This window comes from Oppia nitens, unplaced genomic scaffold, assembly GCF_028296485.1.
Source record: "Oppia nitens isolate AA-2021 unplaced genomic scaffold, nextdenovo-longstitch-racon4-pilon3 scaffold4_pilon_pilon_pilon, whole genome shotgun sequence".
Classification (NCBI taxonomy): Eukaryota; Metazoa; Arthropoda; class Arachnida; order Sarcoptiformes; family Oppiidae; genus Oppia; species Oppia nitens.
The window spans coordinates 8,385,619-8,408,734 of NW_026533232.1; the positions used below are offsets into that span (position 1 = coordinate 8,385,619).

At 29.4% G+C, this 23,116-nt stretch overlaps 4 protein-coding genes across 4 annotated transcripts in view; 2 read left to right on the forward strand and 2 right to left on the reverse strand.

Annotated features, from left to right (window-relative positions):
• Positions 1-23,116, forward strand: part of LOC128959428 (myb-related protein B-like) — a 395,191-nt gene that overhangs the window by 154,252 nt on the left and 217,823 nt on the right. The window lies entirely within an intron of this gene.
• Positions 1,109-2,272, reverse strand: LOC128960397 (uncharacterized). The gene has a single exon (XM_054306469.1). It carries the CDS (start codon positions 2,270-2,272, stop codon positions 1,109-1,111), a length of 1,164 nt encoding a protein of 387 aa, XP_054162444.1.
• On the forward strand, positions 3,069-3,884 carry LOC128960398 (uncharacterized). Its single transcript, XM_054306470.1, has one exon. It carries the CDS (start codon positions 3,069-3,071, stop codon positions 3,882-3,884), a length of 816 nt encoding a protein of 271 aa, XP_054162445.1.
• On the reverse strand, positions 4,655-22,055 carry LOC128960399 (transcriptional activator cubitus interruptus-like). Its single transcript, XM_054306471.1, has 9 exons — positions 21,533-22,055; positions 14,081-14,476; positions 8,648-9,268; positions 8,148-8,455; positions 7,943-8,081; positions 7,456-7,872; positions 6,773-7,356; positions 5,738-6,695; positions 4,655-5,661 (listed from the first exon to the last, which is right to left on the reverse strand). The coding sequence occupies exons 1-9, from the start codon at positions 21,807-21,809 to the stop codon at positions 4,655-4,657; spliced, it is 4,707 nt and encodes a 1,568-aa protein (XP_054162446.1). The 5' UTR covers positions 21,810-22,055.

Sequence of the window (23,116 nt, forward strand, 5' to 3'; positions counted from 1 at the left end):
TGGACACAATATTTCAGCTCAATTATCAGCACAGGATCTCATAACGGGATTCTCTCTTAACATATCATCGATAGTCTATTACAACAAATACTTAAACATTTTTATGAGTTTTATTTTTTGGTACATTTTGCCATAATTAGATTTTTAATAAGTTTTTGTTTATTTATTAATTAAATAAAAAAAAACAGTAACATTTTTTCAATTAAAATTTGTGGTTACATTTCACCTCCAAGTTCTAATTGATATCAATAACAAAAAAGAGATCAACAAAGAAAAACAAAATAAAGTCAAGTTTTGAAAATGTTTATTACATAAGTGAAAGAGTTGATGAAAGTGTTGAAACAATTTTGATACAAAGTATTTATTACATATCAAACAATTTCCAAAAATATTTGTATTAAAACAATTTCATAGTTTTTTTTTGAATAATTTTTTATACAAATTTTATTTAGCATTTTTTAGTGCATGTCTATAGATATAAAAATTATATATAATTGTGTAACTATAATGAAACTGTGTATTATTAAATAATTTAAATAATAATGATAATATTAAAAAATATGTATAATTGTCATATATTATGAATTCAATAAAATTAACGCACAAATTATTTTATATTATAATTAATTTTAGTAATATTTAAAAAAATTAAGTATATCTTATACATTAAATATTTTCATTAAATTAAAATTATAAATTTATAATTAATGTAGATTTTATAAATTGTAAATACCATAACTTAGCACATATGCTGATAGTTATCAATTATATTGATTTATAATTAACAATTATCATTCAGTTTGACAAAAATCTATAAATGAGATAATAGTTTAAAATTATAGAAATTATATGAAATAAATTTGTTTGAAAAACAATTAAATGACTAAACTTTGAATGTTTTTTGGTTTCAATTGATTTACTAAACATAAGTTGAAATGTAATGAAGAATTGGATGATTAGTGGAAATCATAGTATAATTGAAACAACATTTTGAGGACTCGTTTGCAATATCAGTGGAAACTCTGTTGTATTGATTACTTGTGATTAAATGTATGTCTTATTTAGTTGACTTTGTCTTTGCATTACTTATTACTTCCAGAAGTGTTGTTTAAGGCGTAGTGTTTGCCGTATTGTTGGCCGAACTGGTGTTGGGATTGTTTGACTGACTACTGGTGTTTGCATTGGTGTTGACAGAGATGTCGGTTCTGGTATTTTCAATGTTGGTGTCTCTAATGCTGTCATCTTTAGGTTCTTTGGGATCTTTGAGTGTGATTTGTGTGATCTCTTTTCCAATGACTTTAGCACAAGAAGTGGTGTTTTCTTTGTCGCAGTAATTACTCGAAGAGAAGACAGTGACGACTCTTTTGTTTGAAGACCATCTGAATCCATGTTTAATACACTCGTGTGCGCGGATCATATGAGACATATGAATATTGTTGAGAAACCTGTTGACGGCTTCGGCCGTATAGTAATAGCCTGTGGATCGGCTTCTGTTCTTCACAAACAAGATTTTCTTCTGTCTGAGAGTGGACTCTGTATTCGTGGCATCGAAAGTGGTCATCGACTCTATCGGATCGTTCCACAGGAGTTCGTGTGCGGCCATACACTCTTCGTAAGGATCGACCATTGGTTTCGGCCATTTGTTGATCTCTTCGAGTTTGACGAGTGGTTTGCATTGAGGAATACCTCCGTGACAACAGAAGACTGTATTGTCAATGACGGCAACCAATGGCAGGCTTTCAAAGCACTTGTTGATCGCATCCCATATTTGTCGACCCAATTGACGGCCAAATTTGTGGACACATTCCCTGAAAAATGTAAACTCTTTGTTCACTGACCTGACCTCATGATTGCCGCGAATCAATACATATTTGCTTTTGTCGGTCATCTTTAAAGCAAACAAATATACCGTTACCTCAATAGAGTACTTTCCTCTGTCAACAAAGTCACCCAAAAACACATAATTAGCTCCAGATATTTGAGGATCGGATGAGTGACACATCTTCTGGTCGTCTTCATAGATGTCCTCAAGATTTCCGTGAAGATCGCCCAACACATAGGCCGGCGACGACACGTTCACGACGTTTGACTCACCACTCAGTATTGCCAACACTTGTGTACACATATTGGGAACCACTTCTCCCAAGTATTTCCACAAATCTTTGTTCAGTTCTGTCTTTTCTTGCCTTTTGACGTCCGATGAGAACACACGACAAGAGTATTGCTTGAGTCGGTCCAAGATTTCTGTCGGATCCGCTGTTATTCGAGTCATTGTCACTGATCTGAGTAAGTGATGGTCTGATAACTGATTGATTGATACTTTATTGATGGACTGATAACTAACTAATCCAATGCTTTACTCATTGTCTTAAAATTGTATTAAAACTTTATTTTTACTTTATTTTTAATTTAACGACAAAATCATTTTTTTAAATTTAATTATTGTCACTATTTTCAAAAATATTTCAAAAATTTTATTGTATTTAACTTTATAAGCAAATTGATTATTACATCAATTGATAAATTAATTACCGGTTATAATACTTTATTATTAATTTTATAAAATGTTTTCTTATCGATTGCTGTTATTTGTATTATAATAAGATATAAATAATATAATAAATTTTATATTTAATAATCAAAAAACTAAATTTTGAATATCAAAAGTCTTATAGATTTTATACCAATAAATAATCAAATCTAAATTATAAATTGTTTGACAATTCAATTGAAAATTTTATTTAGTATTTAGTATTTTGTTATTACATAAAATAAATACTTATTTAGACAGTAGTATATAATTCAATACTGTTTCACATTTGATGGCATTTATTTTGTACAGTAATATAAATCGCGTGTTAATTAAAATAACAAAATATTATATTTCAACCGTGAAATGCCAACAATGAGACACAGATTCATCAAATTTATTGCAAAAATTAATTTGAATTTTGATTTTTAATGATTAAATTGAGTTGTGTATAAATATAAGTTTTATTGACAGTTAAATTAAAGTATAGTTATATACTATAATTGTCTGCAAAAGTTAAAACTCTTGTGTTTATAAAATGACTGAAGATTTGAAAAAAGTGATGAATGACCACAAGTCAAGACAGGAGAAGATATCGGACGCAGATTTTCAATCGAGAAATCAGGCATTTAATCTAACTTTCAATGAGTTTAAGACCAAACGTAACGAAGTTATCGAACAAATCAACAAATTGAAGACCGAAAAGACCCGACTTATCAAAGATCTCATTGATTTAGACAATAGAACCGATGAAAGATTGATACAAATGACAAATAAGGAAACTGGAAGACAAAGCGGTCACAACGTCCCTGACATTGAACGCCACTATCAGGACAGTAGGTCCTCTTTGGTGAACTCTTATTGTACAGAAATGGAGGCCGAGTTAGACCAGAGAGTTACCAATTTTAAGGAACGGACCAGACGTCTGGATCTCAACTATGGCATGGATTCAACAGTCAGTTCGGGTTCTGGTAATCAACAACAGAAAACTTCTCTCAAGAATCGACAGAAAGAGTTGTTGGAACTAAAAGTAAAAAATAGCGAATCATTTGTTCAGCGAATAGCAAACATCAAGAAACCAATTGAAGAAACTTATCAAGAGATCGAAGTAAACAACAAGAATGAAACCGAAGAGATCGACAGATTGTATAAAAAGATGCGAAACAAAGATCAGGAGGAAAGGGATGAGACGACTAAAAGATTGATTCAAAAACTTAAGAATGACGAAGAAAAAGATGAACAACAAAGACAAAAGAAAGAATCAGATGATAGAAAACACAAGAAAGAATTGGATGATAAAAAACAGAAGAAGAATAAGGAAGAAGAAGACAAAAAAAAGAAGAAAGAAAATTGATGTCATTGTTGGAAATCTCTCACAATATTTGTTTATATTATTTAATGTCATATTATTTCTTAATTTATAATTTGTCTGATTATTATTACATTTATATTTTACAATATGACTATAATTTATCTTATTTTGAACTCTATATGTAATTTAACTATTGATATAATGATTGTATTTATTTTAGTGCTAAATAAATAAAAAATAAATAATTACTAGTAGTTATTATTACTATTATAATGTCATATTTTCAATAGTTATATCTATTTTTTAATAATTTATTTAAATATAAAATAAATGTTTTTATTTTAAAATATGAATATTACAAACTAATGGTAATGGATTTATTTTCTAAATTATTTTAACAGTTATTTTTAGTTTTTACATATTATACAAAATTCATTATTATAATAATTATTTATAATTAAAAAACAGATTTATATTTGATAATAAATGATATTGAATAAAAAATATCGTATATGTAATATTATAAGTTATATATATTAACAAGTGTTTAGTTATTTAAAATTATGATTAATTAAAAAAAATTATATAAATTAATAAATATAATTAGTTTAATATTTAATAAAGTTATTGCTAAAAATACATCGTTTAATATCAAATAGAAAGATATAATATCTATATATAATTATAAAATTTAAACTTTTATAAAAATTCATGTATATATTCAATATATTTAATTAAAAATCAGATCTACATTACAACGGTTTAACGTATATTCATATATGAGATAAATATAAATAAATGAAAACATTTTGTCAGTTGAGTGACATTTTGAGAAAACGACTTTCCTCTACCAGACAGTTGAGTGTTGTGTTCATATCATTGATGACCATATTTGCTGATAATTGCGATGATGTCGATCTACAAGACATTGCAGATATGGCTGACGCCGGACGGAGATACAGCTGCTGCTGAGGTATTGCTTGTGATAGTTGTGGCTGTAGAGGCTGTTGTTGTGCCTGAACCGTACCGTTCAACTGAGGCTTCGGTGTCGGACAGGTAGAGCTGACCACTTTGCATGAGCCGGCTGGCGATAATACATCTCCGGGACTCGCGGGCTGTCCATTAGTAGTCAGATTGCCGTTTGTGGTGGCAGTCTGTTGGTAGACATAATCAAGTGTTCGCTGATAGGTATCTGGTCTCATGTTATTTCTATTAGAGGCACCGGTAGCAACGGCAGCACCAGCACCAGTACTCTCAACACTACCGCATTGTACATCTGGATTATTGGTCTGGTTTTGGCACTTTGTCACTGATGTTGAGCCCATCGAGTGATAATTGTTTTGTAAGGTCGTGTTATTATTATTTTGAAGGCACTTATTCATCACAGCTAAAGAAGTTTGTTGTTGTTGTTGGGTTTGAGTCTGATTTTGTGTGACAACTGTCGGACAACCATTTGATGGCATAACCGAATTGTTGGCTATATTTGTCACATTTGCCAGAATATTCTGGTTCTGATTGTTCTGAAACTGTTGTCTGTATAACATCTGATTTTGCTGCCATTGAATCTGTTGCTGTTGTTGTTGTTGCTGCTGTTGCTGTGCATTCATGTATTGACTCATATATTGTTGTTGATATTGGTTTTGATTTATAAATTGTTGGTTCCTTTGACTCCAGTTCCAAGTTTGTTGCATTTGCTGCAACTGTTGCTGACTTTGCAACTGTTGATACCATTGCTGGTGTTGTTGTTGTTGTTGTAGCTGTTGTTGAAACTGTTGCTGATTTACACCCATTTGCTGATACTGTTGTACCATTTGGTTGCCTAATATTAAATGAAATAAATTTTATTATAAAAAGTCAACAACAAAAAAATCTATTAATAAATTTCTAATAAATACCAGTTGTCTGATTCCAAGCAATTTGCTGTTGAAATTGATTATAATTGTTTGCCATTGGGTTTGCACTAAACGTATTGATATTTTGTCTATTATTAGCTGATTGATGGCTATTCCAATAGCCATTATTAGCAGACATTGTCTGTGTCTGTACAAAGGCATTGTTGGCAGTCATCGGAAGTGTCCGATTGTAGGCAGTATTGACGGGTTGAGCATTGGTTTGAGCCATAATTGCTGACTGATTGACAACTTGAGGTCTGAGACCAGTTGTCATTGTATTTACAGAATTATTATTATTATTAGTATTATTTTGGACGGAAACGGTGTTTGTGGTGTTGTTTGATATAGTTGTCGTATTATTGGTATTGTTGAGCATAGGTTTCATTGGACTGTTCATTATGTTTGTCTGATTTGGCGACGGCTGAGGTTTAGGCATTGGAGGAGACATCATTGACACCGAAGCGGGCGATGTCTGCATCTGCGGTGATAGAAGTTGTGTTGGCGGCGACATCACCTGTTGCGGTGACATTACTTGAATCTGTGGTGACATCAGTGGCATTTGAGGTGACATTATCTGTGTCTGAGGTGACATAACCTGACTCTGAGGTGACATTACTTGAGTTTGCGGTGACATAACTTGACTCTGGGGTGACATAAGTTGTGTCTGTGGCGACATCATCTGCACAGATGCCGGAGTTGATGGTGAAAGCATTGGTACGGACGGCGCCCTAAACTCGTTTTGATTGTTATTTTGTAATAAATTAAGATTATTTGGAGACGAATGCACTTCTATAGGTGGCAGTGGTGGTGGCGGTGGCGGTATCACAGCTCGGGTATTATTATTGCTATTATTTTTGCTACAATTTTTTGGCACAACCTCTTGTTGAGTGAGTTTTGTTAGTGTGGTGTCATTGGTAGCACCGGTCGACGCATTACTAGACTTTTCGTTCAGGTATTGAACCTAAAAAAAGGTTAAAAAAATAATAGGTTAGTATTGACATTATTTAGCATTTATAAAATTATCACTAATGGACTGACCATATCATCCGGTAGTAGCATATTATTCATTGTCTCGATTGGCTGATCGGAATCGCATTCATCGAGTGTCACATTTTCGTTGGGATGATTGGATGCATTCTCAGTAATACTTGGAGGCGGAACTGCAGTACGCGCCCGACGGGAGCTGACACTTGATCCAACTGATATGCCCGATGAAACAGATAGTCCCGATAGATAGCAATCGTTGGACAGAGCAATCGATTGCGGTTGAATTACCAGATTGTCGGTTTGTGTTAAATGTTTGGCAGTGCTTCGGCTTGTATTACGCCGATTGGCCGTAATGTCCGAACTGCTGGCGTCTGACGAGCGCCGGGATGAGCCGCCAATAGATATCGGGTCGTAGGACGTGCATCGAATCAGTTCACCAGTAGAAGTGAGCACCATATGTGGACCCGACGAAGAGGAAGTCGTCAAATGGGACGATGTCTGAGAGTTTTCTGACCCGAGGACAGAGCTATAGAAAGAATTGGATGTAATACTAGATGTACTGCCCTGTCGTATAAGTTTTGATTTATTGCTTTTCTTATTGTTTTTGCCGTTTGGTCCCAACATTGCGTTATTGCCTATAATTGAGACATTTATTTTTGAAAAAAACAAAACAAAAATAAAGTTAATTAAGTAAAGGCTTCCAATAATTTCACGCTTTGTTTCTTAATTAATACCTAAATGTTTGTTATTTTGATTATTATTATTAATATTGCCATTAATTGATGAATAATTGCTATTCTTGTTTTGTGAGCTATTTCTGAAAAATGGTATCCAATTTGTGGCCGATTTTATGCCTGATTTGATAGCTTTGATGTTATTCTTGAATGTATTCCTCTGTCTGGAAACAACTCGCGATTGTAGGCCAACAACACTGTCGGACTCGATATCAAACCTGTTGAATGAGTTTTCGGGTTCAACGGTAATTGTGTCGGATTCGACCGCTGTTGACCAGTCTTGATCGACAGTTCCGATACAAGTGGTCGACACGGAGTTATCGCTGATAGGCTGATCTAAACCATCGCATGCTATGTCGCACATCGGATGGTTAGTCGCTGCCGATGTCGGTGTAGAACCTGAGTTAGAGGCCGATCCTAATTATGATTTAATGGAATTATATTAATTATTTTCTACTTCAATAGCATATCATTATTATCAACATACCTGAGCCACTCGATCCAGTGGGTGAGTTACTCTCGGACGGAGATTTGTTTGATCCGTTATCCGGCGATCCATTGGGTGAACCAATGAATTCGGATTTAAAATTATCGGTAATAATAGTATTTCCTTTAGGACTGTTGTTCTTTGGCGACGAACTATTGCCATTGCTATCACTCTTGTGGTTATTACTATTATTATTATTGTTGTTATTATTATTATTATTATTATTATTAGGACTTCCCTTATGTTTTTTATTTGCGTAAACTTCTGGTCCGTGCACTGTCTTCACATGTTTCCTCAGCGATGACGGGTCAGTATATTTTTTGACACAACCGGGCACTTTGCATACATATGGCTTATCATTAGAGTGCGTCCGGTTCTGGTGTTTGGCCCGATCCGAGGCGTTGCTGAACGCCTTTGAACAGCCGGGAAACTCACACGTATAGGGCTTTTCACCCGTATGTGAGCGCAAATGGGTCTTCAGATTCTCCAATCGCGAGTATCTCTTCACACAACCTATAGATTTATTGAGACAAAGAAGAAGTAAAATGAAAACGGTTTTTGATGATTACATGACTGAGCAAAGTGTTCAAAATCACGACTAACTAATCAGAGTTACTAGGAATGGGAGCTGACTATCTCTAAATGTCTAACCTTCCCCTAATGACTAAACAATATATATAATATATATATATATATATACCGTACCTTCAAATGTGCAATTGTATGGTTTTTCTCCGGTGTGCCGTCTCATGTGTACGACTAACATATACTGTGCTTTGAATGCCTTCCTCTCACGCGAACATTCCTTCCATAAACAGACAAAACTTCTTTTGTTGGCCGCAATGTGATCTCCGATATGCTTCACGAGTTGCTCTTGTGTTTTAAACTCAAGCCTACAGTCATCCCAATGACAGTTGGTCTCAATAAAATCAGGTTCGTTGTGATCGTCGCCATTGTCACCATTAGCGTCGCCGTTGTCCTCTAGTTTTATTTTGGGTCGGTTAGTGGCACCGGTCTGTACATCCTGATCACCAACAGTGGACGAAACTACATTAGAAGCAGTCTCACGGCCCGAATGCGGTGCTCCGATACCAGCGGCTGCCGCCACCGCTGCTTCAAGTTTGGACGCATGACTGGACAGTTGGTGGCTGTGAATAAGCGGTGATGGATGATGCGGTACAAATGCCGAACCGGTCAGATTAGCCGTATTCGGCATCAACGGTGTCGGCTGAGGTAGTAATATAGGTGATCGCATCAGATGATGCAGATGTGATGGTAGGACAGTGTGACCGCTTGCTTGCATACCCAGGGATGGGCTCAATGTTCCTGTTTATCAACACATTAAACAAAAATATACCGATTATTAACATTTTGTTTTGTTTTTTCGCTAACAAATTAACGTCTAGTTTGATATTTATTATGTGTCTTAATATTATATTTAAATATATATATATATATATATATATATTGTATGATATGTGATATGAGTTTCATAAATAATAATAAAAAAATGTACAGATATTTTTGTTTCTGATTTTTAATAGACTTATGAATTTTGAAATGCAATTTTGAAGTTTAATTAAAATGTTTATTATCTAACAAAACAAAGATATTGTATATTTATGTTATTATTTGTGTATAAATTTATTGCTCGCTTAATTGGTGCCGAAATTAATGCCCAGAAGAGAGAGAGAGAGAGAGCAAAATAGTTAAGCATATAATATACTTTTCACTTACATAATAATGGTATACATTATAATAATAATATCATAAAAGAGAGTCAGAAATAAATAGGATTTTTTTTACTCGTTGTTGTTATGTTCGAGAGTTGTATGAATTGGATATCAAAAAATACATTGGAGTAAAACAACACATAAATTGCTGTATGTTTTTGGCTATTGAAAAGTGTCTGTAATTTGAAAGTTCATTGAATAGAAAGTGAGAGCATTGTTATGTTGTGTGTGTGTGTGTGTGTGTGTGTGTGAGCACAGGTATATTATAATGTATGAGCCATGAAAATAAAAAGAGATGAGATGTTATTTAAAGAAATTATTGAGTGAATAGTTATGACCAAAGATGTAGAGAGAGAGAGAGAGAGAGAGAGAGAGAGAGAGAGAGAAGAAAAAAGTTGTGACGAAAACAGGTTTTGATTCAGTAATTTTTGCGTTCAATTCTCTTAATAAACTTATTATATAATAAATATATACCTTTTATAGTATATCTATGGTATGTATAGATATTTTTGTGTATATAATGAGAGAGAGCCCGAAAATGATATGGAAAATCAAGTTTCTCTATCGGATAGTTATGTTTGAGTTTTTTTTAAAAAAAAGTTAAGTTAAAGCACAGGAATGTTATTTAAGAAAAAAAGGTATTTATTTCCTAACAAAAACAGGGAATGAATTTTCTCGGAGCGAGTGATGAAAAACGAATCACTAATTAGTTGTGAATAAAAATAAAGAGAGAAAAGTATTTTTTTTTGTTGAATACTTTTTTTATAAGTAAAGTAAAAATTCTTTATATACCATATAATATGTTATATCAATGTATTATATGATATAATATTAATATAGGTATATACTGTTTGTGTGTATGTAATGTTTTTATGACTTAATTTATTGTTTTTAAAAAATAAACTTTTTGTTTGTTTGTTTGTTTATTTTTTGTTACTCTTTCACTGTCTAAGAGGACATTTGAAAGATAGCAAACATTGATAGGATAGACAACGCGATTAAATCTAAATTTATATATTGTAATAAATATTTTTTTTTCGGTTATTATTTTGTTTTCAGTGTTGTTTGATAACACTTTTAAGTAATGTGAGATAAAATTATTTAATTTTTTCTCTGTGTAAATGTAATGAATAAAAAAATGTTGTTATTTTTAGTTATGTTAAAACAATTTGTTTTTAATTTCGGGTATTCAATGGCATACAAAAAAAATGTTTTTTTTTGGTGTGCACTATACAGGTATATCACTTATGTTTCTCTCATTTAATACTGTTTTTTGTTGTTGTGTTTTATTTGCTAATGTGATAATCAAAAAGGTGTAGATAAGCCCCGAAAATAAAAATCCATTAAAATTATATGGCATTTATCCATGAATTCAAGTTTTAAAAAATTTTATTACTATTAATAAAATTGATGTTATTTTTTTGAGAGAACACGGCTTCTTTACATTTTGAAAAATATTTGACAAAAAATTATTTATAATAGATATCTCATACACTTTTTTTTAAGTAAAATATTATTCAGTGGCAAAACATATACTGTAATAATAAAATGCAGAAATTAAAAAAAGTTATTTTATTTTATAATAAAAATAAGTTCATTATCAATATCGTGTTATTAAATGCCAATGATTTAATTTTGTTTTATCAGTCTCTCTCTCTTTATATATATAAGATTTATTTAATTTATTTAAAATCTCATGTTTTAATAATTAATTTCTGAGAGAAAATTTCCAATCTATAAGATATATATATATATTATAATTAATTTTCAATTTAAATATATTGATATATCTTTTTTTCCCAAACACTATCTCGAGTTATAAAGGAAGAAAAAAAAGGTTTTAAAAGATTAATTTATTTTTTTATTATTTTTACTTTTCTTTTACTTATTTTTCAAAAGAGACGCCTCTGATTTGAAAATATTTCGCCAGTAATTTGCATTTGCCATTCAAATGTATAGTCAAATTGCTTTACATATACAGTATACCTGTATATATACTGTATATATATATAAAGTGCAAAAAAACATTGAAAAATTGATTGATCATTAAATTGGCTGAAAAAGACAGTTTCGGTCAACGAAAAAGACATACATTATTATTATTATTTAGAAGAGTATAAAAAATAGTTTTTTTTATTTTCGGTTAAAAAACACATATAAAACATTTAAATTAGCGACAAAAATGCTGAGATATAGTTTTTTTTATTATTTTTGTATTTATTTAATTGGAAACCAATGTTTTTATTTTGCTGTCAAATGATATGCATATTTAAAAAAATCGTTATTACAAAGTAAAGGGATGACAGGACAACACTTGAGGACAGGGATTGCAAGAGTTACTGATATATATATATATAGACAGAGAGAGAGAGAGACAAAGAGGAAATAAATAGTAATTTTAAATATAAGCAAATGAGAGAAAGAGAGAAATGAAAAGCAAAAAAAAAAATCAATAAAATGAGATTTTTTATGAGTATATAATCAACAAAAAACATCTCTTTTTTCTTGTGGTTAATTCAAAGAGATTGAAACTGACGATTGAAATCATTTGAAATTCATTTGATTAATTTGTTTGACAAAAAATAAAATAAAATAAAAAAATATTATATATTTTCGTCGTAAAAATTCAATTTTTTATTTATTTGAAAAAAATGTCAATAAAATAAAAATATCTTAACCACTGAAATATCAATGATTTCCAACTATACTATACTATATATATTAAATTAAACGTTTTAGCTCTAGATTTCAATCAATCATTTGATATTATCTATGATAAAAACGATTGATAATAATTAATTTAAAATTAATTTTTTTTAATAATTTTAAAAAATTATCAAACTCTATATCATATCTTACATTCTATGAGATACATGCAGTGAACATTATAAATAGATTATACTGTATATACATATTGTGTGTATATTTATAACACATAGTCATTTGAAAAGTTGAAAAATCGTTTAAATCATTTGCTTCAATATTATTACTATTAATACTTATATGATATTATATTTATAGTTGAAGGGTTCATGTGTGTGATAAAATTGTCGACTAAAAATATATTATTTTTTAGGTAATAAAATTATAATGATAATTTCAATCAAATATTTAGTATCTTGTTCAATAAAAAAAACTAGTAGCAATGTAATAATAATATTAATCAAAAATCATAATGAAAATAAATATTAAACATAAATTTGGAAAAATTTCTATATATATATAAATATTATTAGTTTATGTGAGTCACAAAAATGTCCAAAAAATTACTGAAATAAATAATAATAATAATAATACTAAAAATAAATTCTTTAAAATAGAAGCTTATAATAAAATATATTATATTTTTGATTTGTTTAGTGAAGTTTTTTTTTAAGGAGACAACTTTGGGGACAGGGAGTCCTTATTAGGGAATTACACTAAAATCAGTGGGGAATCATATTTATACTGTCATATGAAATATGAAAGACAGTACCAGAAAAAATTTATACGAAATATTTTTTGAAATATAATGACATGTCCTTCTCATGTCAACTCATGTTTGGGTCAAAACTCAATGATAAGTTCAATGAGATGTTTGCTTAACTCGACATAACAAACAAACAAAAATGTTTGTTTATTACAGTATAGATGTATAAAGTAGTGTAAATACATAGAGGTATTTAGTATAATAATAATAATCAGCTATTTTGTTGACCATGAAATTTCATTAAATCAAATGTTTATCTCTTGCGGCACTATTACCGGCATAATTATTGCATAATTAGATGGTTATGCCCTAAAACAACAACAACAAAATAATAATAATACTGTAAACCCCTTCCCCCTTATAACTAGTTTGTTATATTAAAAAAAAACTTTGAAGTGAGATATATATACACTTTTAAAAAAATAAGTGTAAAAATTATTATATATATTATATAACTGAGAGAATTGAGAGTTTAAAAATTAAACTAAGCGTTGATTTAATATTTTATGCCTTCAATCGCTTTAATAGCCGAGGAGTTTATAATAGGAATGCATAAGGAATGGGTATATACTGTACTGTGGAGTAGGACTTGATTTTATGTGAGAAAATATAAGCTAATGATTAGGTTTTAAAACAGAAAGAGAGAACTGAAACATAATTAATCGGTTGTGTCTTAAAGCTATTTTAGCACCAAATCTATGAACAAAATATGTTTCATTTCATTATGTTTTTATGACACTCTCTCACATATACTGTATATGTTGTCGACTGTGATAACTAAATGACAGATATCTTTTGATGTTTTTTTTATTTCAGTCAAATTATCGCTTTAATAATTGCAATTGAATTTTTTTGTATAATTTTTAAAAAAATCACACGACATAATAGCTTTAAGATTATTGTATTTAATAAATGTTATATATATATATAACTAACCGGCACTTAGATGACCATAGGATCCGCTGGCACTGGAAGATCGGGAACCGTTCATAAAAGAGACCAATGAATTGGGTGAGAATCGTACGATAGAGTTGATGTCAAAGTCGGAATAAGGCGACGCCGACAGAGCTCGCTTGCGACTGGAGGTCAATGCACTGGCGGCCGATGTTGGCGCCCGAAACGGGCTATCAATGGTAGTCGATAATGAGGTGACTGAGGCTCCATAAGCGGCTGCTGCGGCCGCCAGTGTGGCCTCGTTGTGCAGGTGATGATGAGTGGGATTGAGATCCTGGCTCTGGCCCGATAGGGCTGCCATCGAGGCAGCCATACGTTGGTTGAGTAGACTGACCTGTTGTAAGTAATCATTGTGTAATGCTGTCGGTGCCACCAAATCTGTGCGTAAATATCAATTAAAAAATTATTTACAAATTATTAAACAAATCGTTTGTTTGCTGATGACTTTTGATAACTTTGTTATACAAATTATAAGGCAATACATGATTTAATAATTTATTGCCTAAAATACTGTTTTTATATTATAATAACTTTATTGAAGTGTAACGTTATATAGACAGCTATATAGATAGAGGGATGCAATTAAATTATACGTGAAATACAAGAAAAGGTATTTCTAATGCTTTATAAATATATATAATTTATATATATTATATATATCGTATAAGTATTATAAGGTTTAAAATATTTATAAAATAAAAATTTATGCCATTTTGCCGTAAAAACTATCCCAAAAAATAATTAATTATAATTTTGGTTTGGGCTCAGGGCTGGCGCACACTTGCCTTAAGATATAATTATTATTAAGACATTCTCTATACATATTACACTCAACTCATCTTTAAGTTCACGATCTCTCTCTCTCTCTCTCTCTCTCTCTCTCTCTCTCTCTCACCTAATAAAGAAATACACAATATATGAGAGTTTGGGTTTAACTTTTAAAAAATACAATTCAATGGTAAGTTTAAAAGCAATAAATATTGTTTTCTTGTGTATGTGTTTCCAGTCATAGCATATATTCACTCCCTTTAAATGTATTAATAATAAATCTCCAATACTATATGTAGTGGGTATTATGTACATCAAAAATATATAAATATAGATATATATGAAAATTGAACTTTTGATATATAATACTTTTATTTATTATGTTGTCATTATTATTAGTATATTAATATAGCTCTCTCTCTCTCTCTCTCTCTTCAATTTTTTCCATATGTTTTATAATATAATAGAGCTTTTAATGTATTTATTATAAGTCTCTCTTTCCTCTCCTTTCATATATGAAAATAACTGAATCTCATCTTCAAGTGTCTAATATTAACTCACTTTAGAGTATTATATGTATAAATATGTAATAAAAAACAAAATTAAAGGCAGTGACTATAAATTTTTTGGAAAATTTAAGTTAATGGGACTAAAGTGCATGTACTTTAAATTAAAATTGCACTTTATATCGCTTATAGACAAAGTTTAGCTAATAAATATTATACCGTATATACACGTTATATACAATACACTTCGTATATAAAATTAGATAATAAAGACTTCATAAACACATATTAAGTTATAAATGCAATAATAATGTACACAAAAAATATCAAGTGCTATACAAATTTCATTTTCATTACATAAATAAATATAATATAATATTGTCTTATATTTTTATTTATTATTAGTATATATCACTCTTATTATTGCTAAATGTATAATACATTTTTTCTTCCATAATATTTACTAATAAAAATTTCATTTTGTGTTTATTTATTTCACTTGAAAATATGTTATGTTTATATTAGCATATATTTAATGACACTTTTCAGAGAAAATACATTTTTTAAAAATGTTTTGCTATATACAACATTTATTTTTTTAATATAAATAATATGCCCATTAGTTTGTTGTTGAAACAACAAAATAGTGTATATTTGATACAAAATTCAATTATTATGATAACAAACTTTTTCTCTAATAATGTTTTTTAACTAAATAAAGAAATCATTTTAAGAGTAAACTTTTGATTTTTTTTCAAGTATTAAAACTAAATATAAAAATATAATTTTTAAATATATTCTCTGCCAGTGATTAATATTTGTTTGATTTAATGTTTGCAATATTGGGTGTGATATGAAAATTGCTAACTTTTTTGTTTTATAAAATAAACCATACGATAGATCACATGTGGTGTAATTAAAATTGCTAAATATCATACAGTAGTACCCACAAAAAAATCAAGTTTTTTAATTTATAAAATTAAATAAATATAACGTTATTTCAAATATGCATAAGCTATATATCAATAATATAACATTAGTTGAGATATAAATTATTATACTTTAATATCTCTATTGACTAATAGTTGTGTGTAAATCAAACAATTTTTCAAATAAAGCAAAATAAATAGCAATCAGAGAAATAGTTTGTTTTATTTAGGAAAAGACATCACACGAGACGTGACACGAGACCATCAAAAGAAATTTTTAGAAATAATTTTTTTCTCTTAAAAAATATTTTCTCTCAGACTTTTATACTGTATATACTGTATAAGGACTGGTAGATAGCGATTGTTAGGTCTGAAAAAAACCAGTGAAAAATATCCCGTAAAACCTTTTTTTCTCGTTTCGTATAATTGAAAGCTAATAGACTTAACTAAAGAAGAAGAATAAGAAAAAAAAACTTTTTAAAAGATAAGATTATAATAATAATGTTTGACTTTTCTCTTTCTACTACTACTACTAATATTATGTTTATTATTATGAAAAGTCCAATAGAGAGAGAGAGAGAGAGAGAGAGAGAGAGAGAGAGAGAGAGAGAGAGAGAGAGAGAGAGAGATGTTAGCAAATGGCAAAAATCGTGCAGAAATCGCTATTTTTCATCTCACAGTCCCCTCTCAGGTCCGCAATTAGTATTGATTCCCAAAAAAAAATAAATGTTTTTTAACTAACATTTAACTTATAAAAATCAGCGAAAGACCCGACTATTGGTTTTAAAACTGAGACTTTTTAAAAAGTTTACATTAAACTACTCTTTTATATTATTAAGCAATTATTGCATATTATTGTTATGTATTTTTTAGTTAGTCTAGTGTTGTATTTGTGTTGCTTTAGCTGTGGTGTTGAATATGAGTTTTGTAGTTAACCTTTAGTTTAATGTCACGAATTACTGGCAATTATTACAATAAACTAAACTAAACTACAGTACAAAAATAATAAACTATTGAATGAATAAATAAAGTTATTTTTTTAATAATAAACAAATAAATATATAAACAAATAAATTATATGCTATAACTTAAATGATTATATTATGGGATACAAGAATTGCTTCGTAACTTAATAGGAAAATTCTTGTGAACCAAAAAATTAGAAAAATATATGCAAACCGTTGGTTTTGAGGAAACACTATATATATATATATATTAATACAATAATATATATGTTTTATTCAACTTTTTTTTGACTAATAATAACCTTTTGTCAAACATCACGCCGTTCAGGTATTTTATGTGTTGTTTGTGTTTATATTGTATATATAGGTATGATATATACAATACAAAAATACAATTTGAATATTGGCTCCCAAAAAACATGTATTAAAATACATATTACTTATATTTCAAAAATTAGTATATAAAATAGCTATTGATTTGCGAAAGATTTATTTTTTTGCTGTTGAATTTCAAGATTTACATATTGAGTGGTAAGAAAAACTTGAAACTTTTTAATACATTGTATCGCAAATATATATATATATTATATAAATATATTTATTATATTTCTCTCTATCATTTCAATGGGTGAATAAATCATTTTCTACTTTACATTACATTAAGTCATAACTAGTAAGAGAGAGAGGGATTGAACTGAAAAATATTTATTTTTTCTTCTTTTAACTTTATTTTGTTTTATTTATAATACTATATATAATATATAATATATACTATATCTATATACTGCTCTCTCTCTCTCTCTCTCTCTCTCTCTCATTCTGTGTTAACGTTTAACTAATCATAAATCGTGACATAAGTTTAATTGAAATATCAAATCCACACAACAAAACAACAAACAAAATATAAAAGGTTTGTTTTAATTTACATTTCAATTACTTATATATAATATAACTTATGTATAGTTTTTTATATTTTGCATTACAATTGAGAGTATCAATTCAGAAAATATTCTGAAAAATAATTAATGTATTGTTTTGTGATATTTCTTATGAATAAAAAAACAGCAAAAAAACTTAATTTTTTTAATGAATTTTCACAAACCGATGTTCAGTGTTAAAGACATTTATATTATGCGTTATATGTTTTAAAGTCTTTCCCATAACTTATACCATAGCAGACATATAATAATAATAATAATAATATACTAATATTAACTTTAAATAATACTAAAGTCTATGATATACAACATCTGATGAGTGAAAATATTTTTGTCACTAATTTTTTCTCTCATTATCTCTTAGTCTTCAGTCTTTGTGTCAAAAAAAATTTCGATGAAATGCTTTAAAACGGAAATTGTATTTTCAATGTGTTGTGACCAACACTTATGGGGGAAACTTCATAAAGCACTTCAAATAACATATGAAATTTAGTGAATGAGTGACTACTGAGTTAGTGAGTGAGTAACTGACTGTGCGGGTGAGTGACAAACCATGATGTGAGGGATTCAGTCATTGGTTCGCATTTTGTTAGGCGACAAATATCTCAAATATCTTTCATCATCAGTCGTATCCTATTTTTTTCTCTCAATCTAAACCATGGACTCAATTATTTAGTTATATAGTTGATTGCAGTGTAAGAGATAGATAGAGAAAGAAAGAAAGAGAGAGACATTCAATAACATTGAAAACATAAATTAATGGCAAAAAATCTTAGCCCTAGAAAATAGGTTCCGCTATTTGAATGCTATGTGTTTATAACAGAGAAATACATATGAATAGAGATTGAAATTGAAAAAAATAACTTTTTTTGTGAAAATTTGATTATAAGTTACATCTCATTATTATTGATACTTTATTTCAACACAAAAAACATGAAAAAACATAACAAAAGAGTCCCCAAAAAAATAAATAGATAGATATATAACTTATGAAAACTTTTTGTTGTGTTGTGTGAAACCTAACATTTGTATGTTAGTGTCAATGCATATGATATACTGTACACAACAACAGTCGGCACTCTCGGGTCCACCCAATGGGCCCTCAAAAATGAAAGGACGATCCAAATGAATAGTTGGATTGCTTAGTAAACTTTTAACAACTTTGTTTGTCGCACCCGTATGTATACACAATTGACACATACATATACACCATATAACAGATGACCCAGTAGTGTAGATAACCAATTAAGGGCATAATTTATAGTAATGTATCAATACATAGTAATTTAGGAGGATAAAAAATAATTAAATTAAACCAAAAATATTTTTGGTGTACCATATTTTCACATAGAATCTATTGAGCTATAAAAAAATGTATAAAATATATTTGACATAACTATCAAAACAATTGTAAATCAATTATTAATTAAAATTCAATTCATCTTAATTGAAAAAAGCATAAGTGACACATACAATATATATACAAAGACACACACAAACACACATTACATTACATTTGAATTAGTCTCCCAGTGATGAGTAAGATAACACTTGTGGTAATGTAAGCCCGGCTCATATTATCATTATTATATACAGTACAGTCAAATATAAAAAGATATCATATGAAAAACACAACATATGTTTAGAAATGAGTTGGTGAGTGAAAGAGCGGTTAAGAGACCTGGATATCCATATGATATGTTTGTGTATGTATTGGGTTATAATGTGAAATCCTATGAAAACACTGGTGTTGTGTTGGGTTTATATGTAAATAAAGAGAGAGAGAGAGAGAGAGAGAGAGAGAGAGAGAGAGAGAGAGAGAGAGAGAGACTGATGCACTCATCCATACGGTAATTGTGAGGGTCTCTCAAATTGTATAATTATGGTTTACTATAAGCAAAGTGAGCCTTAAGTGAGAGATATAAGAGAAAAGACGTTTGCGTTTGAAATCTTTGTTACACATAATAAAGAGTATACAACACAACAGTCCCGTTGAATATACGGCTTTTCCTGGAATAATAATAAGGGGACAGTCAGTCAGCACAAGCTATTGGAGAGAGTGACCGGAATTTATGACCAAATAAATTGCTTATAAATTATGGGCTGATTATAAGGTTTTCTAAATAGGCGTTTTACTTTGTGAGGCACCACCGGGTCATCACTTGAAAATTGTATCGTAAATATTGACAACATATTGGGCGCACAGGCATGTGTCAGGACAGGCATGAATTGATATTACCAATGAAAAAAAAAATTCAATGAGTGAACAAACGGGTGGTTATATGACAATGTTAGCCACTGTTTGTGTTAAGAAATTGTCATTTAAACTCTTCAATCACTTAATAGTTATCACTATTAAGACAAATACAGTAGCGTAGACGGCGCCCACATTCAACTTTTTAACATTTATTTACTCATTATATCCATACATATCTAATTTTTTTAAACTTTATAACTTTTTCCCATAATTTTCATTTAAATCAAATTCAATATTCAAAACAAAAAAAAACTTAGATTTTTTGAGTTAATTAATTGTATTTAAAATAAATAAATTACAAAATTACAATCAAATTGTATAACTAAAAAAATAAAGTATTTTTTTGTAAGTATTAAGCTTTTTTGAGGAAACTATGAGTTATATTACAAATTTTATGATAAGCTTTTCGTATAACAGCTACAAGTAGTTGTAAACAATCTTTACTAAATAAAATGATTTCAATTGAGAGAGAGAAAAAAATATGTCATATATTTTATTGTATAATTTTTACTAAACATATACTGTATTTACACAGTAATAATATACAGATTTAAATTGTAATGTTTGAATATTAATGGTCTAATACATATAAGAGACAATTTAAATAATAATCACTAATTTACAAACATTGAATTTTGAAAAGTTTATTTCAAATCACAACATTTCTTTTTTTTTAAATCAATCAAAATTTACTATTAAAAATAAATTGTTGATAACTAACACTATGTTTTAACCTATTAGACAATTGTTGTCAACAAAAAATATTTATATTTAATGCCATAAATCAAATATCGATGAGGTTTTTAATGTCGGCTTTCTCTGTTACATCACTTGTTGTGATATTATTTATATATGTAATAAATTTAATAGAAATTAAGGTTTTTTGTTTAAATAAAATAATTTATTTTTTTTGTTATTTATTACTGAAATACTTTGATAGCATAGATATTTTAATTATCACTTCAAATAAATTAGTTTTTTTAGTTTTTTCAAATATTTATATAGCAATGTATGTTAAAACATATGTATTTTTTATTTTTTTCAAAACAAATAAATAAAATGTTTATTAACCTGGACTAAGACCGGCGGGACTGAGGCCGGGGCTTAACGATAGCCCGGTTGGACTGGCATGAAATGGTGAATGATAGAGACCGTCATACGGCGAGATTCGGTGATATACCGATGCGGCACTGGACAGCACTGGCGATCCGTCTACTCCGTGTCCATTGACTAAGTGTCGTGAAGGAGATGTAGCTAACTGTCCCCAAACGGCACCGAATCGGCCAATATACGGGGGATAGTTGTGGTATATTGGCTCCAGATTACTATAATTAATGCCGTTTTGCATTACTGATTGTTGTCCATAATATTGTTTTCTTTTTGCGGTTTAGGTTATAACACAAAGACAAACAATAACATCAATAATAACAATAACAACAAACAACACAACTTTAATTTAAGTTCACAAATCCAGTTCATGTCTAAGCATATATATATGCATTAGTTGTATACTGTATATCCAAAAAACATACACTTTCTGAGATAAATAGAGAGCCTATGCCTGACGACAACTCTCCCGGTTCGAGACTACACAACAACTAAAACAGTACCACAATATGCCTGTGCCATCAGCTCAGGAATGTAGCAATGAGAGAGAGAGAGAGAGAGAGAGAGAGAGAGAGAGAGAGAGAGAGAGAGGACCTGATCCATGGTGTATAAGAAAAATAGGGGGTGCTTTTCAAATATACCAGAATATATATATATATTTATATGTATATATACTATAGTTTATATACATTCATTGAGTGCTCAACTTAACGTCTTAATAATATTTTAAAACACATATACTGTTTAAATGTATTGAGAGAGAGACTCATCTCATAGATGCACAAACACATACATACATACATACAGTATAAATGTATATAATGTTGGACTAGTAGTAGTGTGTCGGCCAAATGTATTTATTAAGGGACTCAATATGAAAGAGAGGGACGGATAGATAGAAACGAGAAGGATGTGCCAAAACTGGTATCAGATTTTATTGTCTACTCATTTAAGTAACTTTTTTTAATATACAATCTTTCTCTCGACTTTTTTTTAAAAAAAACCAACACTACTGTGCTTTTATATAATACTTTATAACATTTCATTATACAGTTTATCTATCTGTTGGTGTGAGAGAAGCTTTTTGTTGGCATATTATGCACAGTATATATAATATTATACATATATATACTGTACAATAAAGATGTATAGATATAATTTATAAACGATATATATATATACAGTAGATATCTAATTATATGTACAGTATATGTATAAAAATACATATATTTTGTTTATAAGTATAAGAATTTTGTACTAAAATTTGTTTTCTTTCTCGTATTTGAAGAGATTATGAGTTTTGATGGTTTAAGCGTTTGGTCGCAGAATAAGGAGATTTTCAGTGAAAAAAAATCTACTTTTCTGTCGTTAAAAGAGAAGTATTAAGAGATTTTCTGTCCGATAATACGCTTTTTCAACCAAATTACTGTAGATTTTTGACAATGAATACAATTGTTGTGGACTGACTGTCCCGTAACAACTGGTTGGTGTGTGTGTGTGTATGTGTGCTCTATGGTTATATATCTATTGTGTGCCACATGACACACA

Bases quoted from the DNA above. Each gene is read 5' to 3' on its own strand.
- LOC128960397 (XM_054306469.1), bottom strand. From the start codon at position 2,272: ATGACTCGAATAACAGCGGATCCGACAGAAATCTTGGACCGACTCAAG.
- LOC128960398 (XM_054306470.1), top strand. From the start codon at position 3,069: ATGACTGAAGATTTGAAAAAAGTGATGAATGACCACAAGTCAAGACAG.
- LOC128960399 (XM_054306471.1), bottom strand. From the start codon at position 21,809: ATGCAAAACGGCATTAATTATAGTAATCTGGAGCCAATATACCACAAC. The intron at 14,477-21,532 runs GTTAATAAACAT...ATTTACGCACAG, and splicing joins TCCCGCCGGTCTTAGTCCAG to ATTTGGTGGCACCGACAGCA. The intron at 7,357-7,455 runs GTATTAATTAAG...TCTCAATTATAG, and splicing joins TCAAAATAACAAACATTTAG to GCAATAACGCAATGTTGGGA.